General features: G+C 37.9%; 1 protein-coding gene across 3 annotated transcripts in view; it reads right to left on the bottom strand.

Annotated features, from left to right (window-relative positions):
• Positions 1 to 5941: 5941 nt before the first annotated feature.
• The window catches only part of cramp1 (cramped chromatin regulator 1), a 56647-nt gene continuing 51007 nt past the window's right edge, over positions 5942 to 11581 (bottom strand). For all 3 annotated transcript variants that reach the window (XM_043712047.2, XM_043712049.2, XM_043712048.2), the window contains exons 19-20: positions 10325 to 10470; positions 5942 to 7256 (exon numbers count right to left, since the gene is read on the bottom strand). In XM_043712047.2, coding sequence (XP_043567982.2) covers positions 7104 to 7256; positions 10325 to 10470 — 299 coding nt within the window. In that variant the 3' untranslated portion in view covers positions 5942 to 7103. The remainder of the gene's footprint in view (positions 7257 to 10324; positions 10471 to 11581) is intronic.

The following is an 11581-nucleotide window of genomic DNA, read 5'->3' as shown; positions in this document are numbered from 1 at the left end:
AGTACTGGAATGTCATTAAAAACAAGATTAATTACTGTACTTTAGGAAAGAAATCTGCTACTCCAACTTTTCTCACGTGATGAAAAGTCATCATCTTGGAACATCTCCATGATACAGCCTGACCTGATTATTTTGTGTTTTACTTCAGATTTCCAGTATTGCAGTACTTTGCTCTTGTAATCTGTAGTTTCTAACCTGGTCTATCCTGAGAGATTCCAGACCCATAGCAATGTGGTTGACTCTTACGTGCCCTCTCAAATTGCCACCATTTTCTGGAGGACAATAAGGATGGGTGATAAATTCTGGCCTTGCTAGCAATGTTTGCATCCTGCCAACTTTCATCCAGCCAAATTGACAGCATCTACTCTTGAGTTGGTTGCATCAGATAGACTATGGTGCACTTTCCTCTTGCGTCTCGAGTTTTCTCTACATCCATCACCTTTTGAAAGGATGCTATGAAACCTGAAAGGGTTCAGAAAAAATTTACAAGGATGTTGCCAAGGTTGGAGGATTTGAGCTACAGGGAGACACTGAATAGGCTGGGGCTGATCTTAAAGAGGTTTATAAAATCATGAGGGGCATGAGTAGGGTAAACAGACAAGGTCTTTTCCCTAGGGTGTCAGGGGGAACTAGAGGGTATAAGTTTAGGGTGAGGGGGGAAAGTTTTAACAGGGACCTAAGGGGCAATTTTTTCATGCAGAGGGTGGTGCATGTATGGAATGAGCTGGTGGTGGAGGCTGATACAACGGATATACAAATAGGAAGGAGTTAGAGAGAAATGAGCCAAGGGCTGGTAAATGGGACTAGATTAGAGTATCTGATCGGCGTAGACTAGTTGGACCAAAGGGTCAGTTTCTGTGCTGTACATCTCTATGTCTACAAATGGTAGACAGCTCTGACCAACTGCAGTCGATCAGTGATCCATCTTCAGTGGCTCAGTACAAGAACTGTTATGCTGCTTAATTAGAACACCTTCCTTCCTCACCTACTACTCTATTTTAGGCAATTGAACAGGAATAAGTACATCTTGACTTGGCTCCAAAATTGACCAAACCTCAAGATCATCTTCAACAGCACTGGTGATTCAGACTGCATTGAACCCATTTAGAAGTCACCACACAACCATACAAGATCTCAAAATGGCAAAAAATAGCTGATACTTGTTTGTCACACTGGTCAAGGACACAAAAACGAAGTGGGTTTTACCTGGGTCTGAAGTAGGTGGTTAATAATTTACACATACAAATAGGTCAGCATCCTTTTTCAGGTGTCTATTACGAAAGTAGCTTTCTCTTAGACAGCCATGTGAGCTGCCTCAGAGAAAACTGGAAAGAAATGAAAAATGTCATTCTATTCACCACTGCTCCCAATCCTGGCATCCACAGACCTTGGATCACACTGTGTCCTCAACTTTTGATTTCAGCCTCCTGACCAGCGATTGTAATCCCTCATCCGTCTGTTCCAGCAATTCTCTCCACACACGGTCACCCCATCAATCTAATGTTTTACAAACCTCCAATTATTACCTCTCCGAAACACAATCACTTACCTGAGAGCTGCTGCATTGAATTGGTGCAATTCCCAGCATGGCCTTACACAGCAGTATCACTTTCACTGTAATCAGGCCTGTGGCCAAATTTGAGGGACTCTTCAGACGACACCATTTGTATTAACCTGGATTAAACTGGGAGCCCAGGAGGGATACTCCTGGATTCAGTCTCTAATATATCTATTTCCCAATTGGAAAAACAGAAGGGACAATATCACTTTAGCTGTATTTAAAATGTGTTTATCAGCAAGAATAAAAAAACAGCTCTACAGGTTAAACAAAGAACCCAACACGGAAGTTTAACAGCTTCTTTGCATATTAAATAACCACAAAAAACTCTTAAAATCATACAGAATAAATAGTCAAAAATAATTTACACATTTGGTACAAAGATTAGGGAAGGGCAGTTTATGAATTGCTTTGTTTAAAAGTTTTCACATCTCAAAAGGGGACGAAAACCTTTACAACTGATATGGCTTTTTTTTAATTGAAACAATGCTATGAACAATCTTTTTCTGCTTCTGTACAACATTTACATCATAAAAGCCATTCAGAACCTGCTCCAAAGTCAAAGAAAAACCTTCTATTGTAGTGCATCAATCACAACTTCATAGAGTTTCCCCACCAGCAGCTTTGTTCAAACCATTACAGAAGTCGAATCAGTGTTTTTGCCGTACTTCTACAGTGGATGCTATTGGCATAGTTTAATCATCTTTAAGTGCAGAGGATTGCTGTAGGTCAGGGTGGATTTAGAGCCCAATAATGCAAGGACAGTGAATAATCATGACTTGAACATTAGAGACTGCTAATATTAATTCAATTATCTCATGTTGTCATAATCGGCAATTCAGTTCCCTCGAATCAGGTCTCACCACCCAATGCTTAAAAATAAATATCCCAACAAAAATTTACAAATATGCTGAGGAAAAAAATACCATTTTTAATTCATCTTTTCTTTTTGAAAAAGCTCTGATGGGGAATTCTCTCTCTAACATATAACACTCACCCAACACTTTCAAACTGATCTGAAACAAAAAACATGTCAAGATTCAAAGCTTCAGTCACAAAGCAGACTCTTTCATAGGCACAGGTTTCGGATTGGTCAATCACATTGGTCAGCAGGGTGACAGCTGCACCTAGCATCCAAATGGCCTATGCCTGCCCCTCGGAATACAAAGTGATACTGCTAGGTGTATACTGCAAATGGGTGCATTTTTGAATTGTTGAGCAACAGCATTGATTATTCACTCAACACAGCCCAGAACAATATGGAAGTTTACCAGTATTTTCAGAACAGAAAGGGTGCCACAATATTGTGATCAGTTACCAATGTGATTTTGCTTGTAAGAAATGCTTAAATGCCTAAAAGAACATTAGCAACATAGTCAAACATCCAGTTTCACTCAATGTGTCAGTTAAGGGACAATGGAATCATTGGAGGAAGAATTAGAAAAACCGTTCATTTGTTACATCTGCATTAACAATATCAGTTTAAATTATTGTTTGAAAAATATATCTTTCAGTGTAAGTTTAAAAATAGAACTGATGAAAGACAGTTAACAAACTGAAAATGTTGCCTGTGCAAAAAAAAAGTTTTTTGCTGCAAGTTAATTCCATTAGAAACATACTTATCAAGATTTCACATGATCGCATCAACATTAATTAATCAAAACTGAAGGAATTAAACCAAAAACAGTAACAACTAATTGGCTCAAAAATAAAAATGTTGTCTGGCATTTTGAAGTCCCCAATCTCAGTGGACAAAAGTTCAATGAAGTTCGAATGCTCTTAACAACCTAATTAGAAAGGAGATAACCTTCTCAGTGAAGGCTGCTAATGTGCCCAATACAACATTGTGTTGTGTATTTTGCACAATTACTACAGGGGTTAAGTCAAGTTTGATTCATGATAGTTGAGTTTTGGTCTGCATGTCAAGTTTGGTTTCAATTTAGAACAACCTTCAAAGAGCAGCCATTTACCAGTCATTGACAGGATTGTGTAAAGGCACCACATGGTTGTGCAACACTTGGTCTAACAGCAACAAAGACATATTCACACTTATTCCAACTGGCCAGGATGATTTGGTAGGAGGCAAGTCAAGATGGAGTCTGTAGCCTACTTCCTATACTGTTAACAACTGACATTTGCAATAAGCACATTGCCATAGATGGCTTCCAAAACGTGAAGATATCAAATTGGGCAACTTTCATGGGACTCCTACCACGCATTGTACAAGAATTCCTCAGAGCACTGATTCAACAGAGGAAACAAATTTTTTTTCCCCTGCAGCCACCAGCTTTAAAGCACAGTTTAAAAACATGTACCCTTAGTTTCTTAATCTTAGTCTGGAGCCACTATTTAATCAAAGCAAATTCATGAAAAATGGAGATATAAAATCTGTAGATCTATGCACAGTAACAGAATATGCAAGGTTACACTTGGAAAAATGCTGATGTAGCAATAAATATAAAAATGACACGTACTGAAGCTTTGAATTCTGACTGACATTTCATTTTGCATTCAAACCTCCCTAATGTGAGGTTCAAGCTAGGAGGAACAATTAGAGTCTGAGTTTGGACTTGTTTGGATAATTAATTCAATTTTGTTCTACCCCTAAAACATTTTAAGCAAGTTCTTCATTTTTAACTGATACAGAGAATAGGCTTAAGAATTGTACAAACCAAGGAGACAGTATAACACACCCAAGTTCCCTATTATTGGACCCTGTTCAGGGGATAGAAAACTTTAATCACAGCCACAATCAACCAGGACATTAATTGAATCAAACACAAATAATAAAAAAGGAGAGATCGAATATTAACAACAAATGGGGGAAAGAACTTTCATATATTGACTGGTTGTTTATGAAACTGTTTCTGTAATTATGTCAGAAAGATAAAGAAAAACTGGAGAAAACTATCAAAAGGTCACTTCTTCCCAGAGTACTATTGTCTTCTTACTCCAGCTGAAGAAAACGGAAAATACAAACGTAGATACCTCCTTTATTACTCAACCAATGTACAAATTATAACTTCTCCAATACAGAACGTCATTCTAAAATCAACATCAAAGCATTGAAAATTTGATAAGACCAAATTGATGGGATAAAACGCTGCAAGATGCCGACATCTTGTTTATTTGCGTATTTATTTTGTCCTGAACTAAATTAGAAGATACAAAACTGCAAATGCAAGATGCAGATTAACTACAGATTCTCAGAAGAGGTTTTTAAAAGAAAAAATTCATGAGCACTACAAATTGTGAGCTGCCAGTAAGCGACAAATGCATCTGCATATTTGGATATATCTTGGCCTAAATTTTTTAAAGTCACTATTTCTGACACGCAGCGCTTTTTGAATAAACCTGCAATGCAACTACAATGCTTTCCTGTTGTACCATTCAGTTTTATAAATACTTTGCTTGTTCCTGGGGAGCGTATGGATGCAATAACTTGGTCCTCAACCAACAAGCAACAATTGGATGCTGTTGGACAGTACAATGTCGCAGGATAATTCTTCAATTTATTCCGGGGCAGTGCTGTATACCGATCGAATTGTTTAACCATAGTCTGGATTAGGAAACAAAGTGCAAGTCACCTTGTACGACACATAAAAGTAGCAATGTGATCATCTAGGCCACAGATTGCTAGGGGTTAGTGGTAGTGCACAATCTGTAGAATTTTAGATACATTTTTTGAATAAACATAAAATTCTTCTGAAAACTTCATCCCTGTATTGAGGCTTGGCCAGCAGATCAGAATTATACCGCTAATTGCTCACTTGCACTAAGGACACTGACAGCAATTCTGTGTGCATGCTTGGATACACGGCTGCACCTTCTTAAAAGTTTTTAATGGAGCCAACAGGAGATTTCATAATAATATTTAAAAGTAAACAGTGTATCTGCAAAGTGTAACTGTGGCTCAGTGGATCCCAATGGCACAGCAATCCCAAGCATCAATCTGAAAGGAAAAAATATGCAACTGCTGTTTATGATGAAAAATCTTTAAACTTTACATGTAATTAGAGGTATATACATTATTAAAAAGAGAAAAGTGAGGCATGTAGGCTGAGAATTCACCTTCAGTCATAGAAAGACCCATGGTACAGGTGAGCAACCCTCAGAAGTAGTCAGCAATAGGATTGAGTTACAGGGACAGCTAACGATGATGGCGGGTGAAGCATGAGAAACAAATTAATATTTAAACATTACAGCACAGAAACAAGTTGGGAAGGGGCATAGAGAAACTTGATTTTGGATGGAGCAACCAAATTAAACTGCCTCAGCATCAAACTTCAAATTTTGTTGCTGATAGTTAAGAGAGAGGATAAGGTGTCATGATCCAGTAATGGGCCTAGATAGGTTAAATTATTTGCTTCCCATATTGTAAAATGTAAATTATTTAAGTATTTAGAGAGAATATCAAAAGGGCAGCTGAACTGTAATAGAGTGCATAATGGATGGCCCATTTGAAGTGACACAGCAGTTCAAATCAAAGAGAAGTGAAGGGGCTTCCAGGTGGGAAAGAGGTGATCCACTAATACCATAACGATAAAACCATAAAACAGAATAATGAAAAGGGCCAGTGTAAACAAGAAATCTGGTGTGTAAGAACACAGTTGGGAGTGAAAGGCTCACGCCAGGATAAAAAAATCCCAATTAACATACAAGCCCATTACATATAAACTAGCACCTCCCGAACTACATGTGTGGATTAAGCAAAGGATTTGATTCTTAAAGTGACCATCAGGGACTTGATTGTGACTGTCAAGTTCTCCAGGACATTCTGTACACTTTCTGAACATGCTTACTAATATCACCATGCAGCTCAAATGGAATTCTCAAAAGTACTCATCTGTACATTAGACAAACATTTAATAGCATAAATGCAATGAGTACAAGCTGCCCTTATCTTTTTAATGACCTCCCTTTACCAAAACAATCTCATAATGACAGAATAATCATTATAAGCAGGTGAACCATGTATCTTAACATTCATTCAGGTAAAATACAGTCACTTTTCCTTTTTTTTGACATCCCCACTGCGACTGTTTTGCTTTTAATACAAAGCAGAGATGGGTGTGTTATATATAAGCAGAAGGTTTGTATAACTCTCTCAGAACATTCTCAATCAATCCAGGAATAATCTGGTACAAACCATAAGAACATCATCAGATCTACAATGAAATCTTTAGTTCTCAGAAACGGTTATGCTTGCGTGCCTAATCCAAGCACGTGCTCTAACTGCATTTCAGTTTCATACGATGGAAGAGAATTTCACTCTAGTGTTCAGTCCCATTGCAGGATCATTTTGGGCTCTTCTGTTTATTAGCTTCACGCAAAGTCACTGACTGCCAGCTTAATGTCATCATAAACCTAATACTGTTTCACGGGAAGTACTGTAAAACTTATTGCACATTTTTCAAAACTCAGTGTCATTTACAAATGGATCCTCCAGTAGTCAATGCCCATTATGGGCAGCTTAATTGGCAAGGTGCTGAGAAATAGGGGGATGGGGTGGCTTCAAATGCACCCCTTTGTTCGGTTCATGACCTTACTGTGAGAGATCACCAATCGGAGGGCTGCTGTCAAAAAGCATTTCTTTCCTTGAAGTCTCAGCCACTGAGAGCTCTTGGGCGAGGTCATTAAAGCGGGCAATGTAATCCACACTGCTTTCATTCATCATACACACCAGCTGAGAGTCGACCTTGATAATAAAAACAAAGAATGAATGCATGATTCAACATACATCATAGATGTTCAAAATGAAGTATTTTTCTTTTCTTCTCTTTTTTTTTAACCAAATGTTTCTCAGCTAATTCCAGAGATTTGCTTTTTTCTTTGAATTATTGCTACAATAGCAAAGAGGAACTCATCCCTTGCTCAGTTTTTAGGTTTATCTCTTCTATTCTTTAATGAAAATACGGGCAAGAGGATTAAGGTGAAGTGAAATAAAAAGGTTTCCCTCAGATAAAAACTGGAGTTGATAGGGCAGCTATGTAGTAAAAATACCTGAAGCTGATTTCACAGTTCAGCAAGTCAATAACACAGGTACATTTCCAGAATTTGTTTTGCCAAAGGAACCAAAACAACCTAAACCCTCCTTTGAATTAGTCTTGAATGAAATCTTTACGACATATCTCAACTGTTGCAACACTGCTTCTTTTTGGATATAGTATATAAAATGGATTTGAAAGTTGGAATGAAGTAAAATTTCAATACTTGACAACTATACCAAACTTGGGGGTGTGACAAAAAGTGAGTACATTGACCAACTGCAACAGAGCATAGATAAGCTCAGCAGAAAGAATAGGGAGAGCCAATATAGACTTAAATGGCACAGTTCTACAAGTGTGCAGAGACAGACTGACCTTGGAAATTATGTAGAATCATGGGCTTCACAAGTAGACATATTCAGCACAATAGCTGAGAAGTTATACTTTATTTTCTTTATTTATTCACAGGATGAGGGCATTGCTAGCCTGGCAGCATTCATTGCCCATCCCTAATTGCAAAGCAGACAGTTAAGAGTCAACCACATTGTTGTGGGTCTGGAGTCACATGTAGGCCAGACCAGGTACAGATGACTAATATCCTTTAGGGAAGGAAACTGTCAACCAGATGGGTTTTTATGACAATTGTTTCATGAGCCACTAGACTCTTTCATTTGAAAAATGTATTGAATTCAAATTCCACTATCTGCTGTGGTAGGGCTTGAACCAGGGTCCCTGGAACATTAGCTGGGTTTCTGGGTTAACAGTCCAGCAATAATACTATGAGACCATCACCTCCCATGAACCTTATAAAGCTCTAGAGTATTGTGTCCAGTTTTGCTCACCACCAATTAGGAAAGACTGGATTGTTCTTTGAGAGAATGTAGAGGAAATTTACCAGAATGGTTCCAGGAATGAGGGATTTTAGCTACAATGAGTGAGTGAGTTTGGGGAAACAAGGGTTATTCCCCTTGGTATAGAGAAGATTGTACGGAGATTTTATAGAGGTGGTACATGATTACGACAGGTTGAGATAATGTAGTTAAAGGTAAGTTGTTCTCATTAGCTCATGGCATGAGTGCAAGGGGACACAGATGTGGTTTTGGGAGAGAAATAATTGTTTTATGCAGCAACTGGCAACAAGCTGGGATCACTGCTGAAGAGGGCAGTGCAAGTGAAATCAATGAATGATTTCAAAAGGAAACTGGATGGGCACTCAGGGCATTAAACCTGCAAAATTATAGGACTGGAGGCAGTGAATGGGACTGATTAGATTGCTGTACAGAACACCAGTAAGGGAACACAGGATTTAAGAACAGGATTAGGTCATGGGTTGGCTGTCATACAAAAGATCAGAGATGTGGTCTCAAACCCACTTACTGTCAGCACCTTCCAAAGCCTTTGACTCCTTTGTCTATCAAAAATCTGACTAGACTTGATGGACTGAATAGTCTTCTTCTGTTGCATCATAACCCCATGACTCAAGGCTAATTTGAAATTAAAACGATATTGTACTCTTGCACCATATTGTCAGAAGTATATTTTTGTCAACAATAAAGTGCCATTGAAGAAAGAATTGAAATGGCAATCTTTCCTTTGCTCGGTAATAGATTGCAGCTTTACATTTTAACAACATGTATTGCTGTTCCAACTCAACACGATAGGTGACACCCTTTTGCTGGTTCACCCGTCAGGACAATTCCCTAACAGTCAACTGAAGAAGGGCTTATGCCCGAAACTTCGATTCTCCTGTTCCCTGGATGCTGCCTGACCTGCTGCGCTTTTCTAGCAACACATTTTCAGCTCTGATCTCCAGCATCTGCAGACCTCACTTTCTCCTAAAAGTCAACTGCCTGGTTTAAAACTTAAAGTCTGGCTCTTAACCATTAATCATGACTAAAAGGAGCACAATCTATTGGAACACCTCTACCAATCAACAGCCCGTTTGCCAACCAATCCAGTACATTCCTGTCATGCAGTGCACATATTAATTTTTCCCTTGACTTTGTATTCTTGCAAAATGTCCTGCTAAGTGGAAGAGGTAAAGCTTCAACAAAATTGTTTAGAACTATTATTTCTACCCTCAAAATCAAACTATTGAACTGTTTCTGCACAAGAACAACATTGCTCCTCTCCTGCAGGAGATTCAATATGATTTAAAATCAGCAAAGCTGCACACCACTTGATTATAGGAAATTCTGCTCACTGCTCTATGAAACATAGCAGCCAGGAAAACATTCAATGATCTCTCTACAACTTACAACAAATATCCAAGATCCATATTGATTAGGGACTCACCCACTAAAATATATAATTAGTCAAAATTGCCGATCACAAAGCACAATTACCTTCCTGTACAGTGCCGGTATTGAAATTTGAAGTTACTGAAATTATGTTTGAATATTTAGAATCAAATCAATGTCAATGAATTTATTTACATTGACAGATTTTGCCAAGTGCAGAATCAATAGTAACAGTCTTTACCAATGCTGTCCTAGCAACCAGAATAGTTCAATGTCTCAACCTCAGTGTCTCAAAATCTATGGATAAATCAACATTTTAATCTCCCATTAGTTTTTCAAGATTATTTAATTTGGAAAGCTCTATTAACCAAAATGTGTAACTTATAAGTTACACGTGTGGCTAAAAAAACCCATAGCTTCTTAGAATTGAGCGTTAAAATGTGCATAATTACATACATGATTTGTTTTTAAAAAGTACTTTGCATTTTCATTATTACATATTGCTTGGGTTACTCTTCAAACAGAGTTCATGTTCTTACCTCTGAGACATCTACTAGTGAGCGGGACACAAAAGAATCCCTGGAGTTTCCATCCAAGAGGCTTGTTCCAAGCAAAGAGTTGCTATTGCTATTGCAGTTACCTGTTGTTAGCATCTTCCGCCCCTTTTCAGGTGATATCAGACTTGCTGCAAACAACCAAAAACGTATCAAATCAATCCACTGCATTTCTCATAAAAGGGTACAGAATGTCTAAGCAGTAGCACAGATTCTTTCAAAGATCAAAATTAAACCTCAGTGACTTTTTCAATGGCAACTTGTCTCAGCTGGGAACACTGCTTTCTGATTCAGAAGGTTCAAAGTTCCATGTCAACAGCAGAGCTGGAGCACTTAAACCATATCAACCTTTGGAGCAGTATTAAAAGGAGTAATGCACTGTAGAGTTTCCACATTTTGGATGGGATGGTGATAAAACAGAAGCATCTTTTTCAAGATTCATTTGGCATGAGCTTTTTAAATTGAGTAACAGTACATATGGGTTTAAAATGTGCTCACTCTCAGAAACCACAGCTTAACTTCAAGTGTCACAATCACTCTTTAACTAGTTTCTTGACCACAGGCTCAAGGGAAAGCGATAAGGCACTTAAATATGAAGATGTAATTTGTTTAGCAGTCATTGAAAGTTAATAAATAATTCATTAATGCACAAAACATTCCTCAGCTTAGTTTGTTGGTGTTTATCAGCCCACACTTTCACAGAGTTTCATCTGAAATTCGAGAATTTGTGAAGAGAATTAGATAAGCCAGATAACTTCCATAGTTTGTGAAGCAAGTGTTAAAAAGGTCCTCAGTAACTTAGTGCGCATCTTTTTTGGGCAAACTATTATTTTCTAACATACAAGAGAATAAACAAAGCTCAACAGCCATAAAATAAATTGCTGCAGAATTCTTTGTATTAATACTATTTAATAAAACTGTTTAACGCATTCAGGAACAAACAAAATCCACTATCACATTATCTTACTATCTGCTTTAAACAAGGAGAAACCTGTACAGGTACTTGATACTGGGTCAGTATGCTCAATGCGGCCACTTTAACTAGCTACTAGGACATCTAAAAAATTATTCAGGTCACAGGAGGCTAACGTATACCAACAGTAATTACAGTACTGAAGCCAGTAATATCTAAAGGAGGAAGGAATCCAAGAATTCATAAAACAGTGACATTAAATCAAGATCTGTATTTTTGTTCAGATAGGCACGAAACATCCCATAACCTTAGCTGAAGAAAAGGAGCAA

The sequence above is a fragment of the Chiloscyllium plagiosum genome, unplaced genomic scaffold (assembly GCF_037043375.1).
Source record: "Chiloscyllium plagiosum isolate Xiang-an unplaced genomic scaffold, Cpla_swu_hap1 HiC_scaffold_20, whole genome shotgun sequence".
Classification (NCBI taxonomy): domain Eukaryota; kingdom Metazoa; phylum Chordata; class Chondrichthyes; order Orectolobiformes; family Hemiscylliidae; genus Chiloscyllium; species Chiloscyllium plagiosum.
The sequence above is the reverse complement of the archived record's forward strand: the minus strand, read 5'-3'. Positions and strand labels throughout refer to the sequence as shown.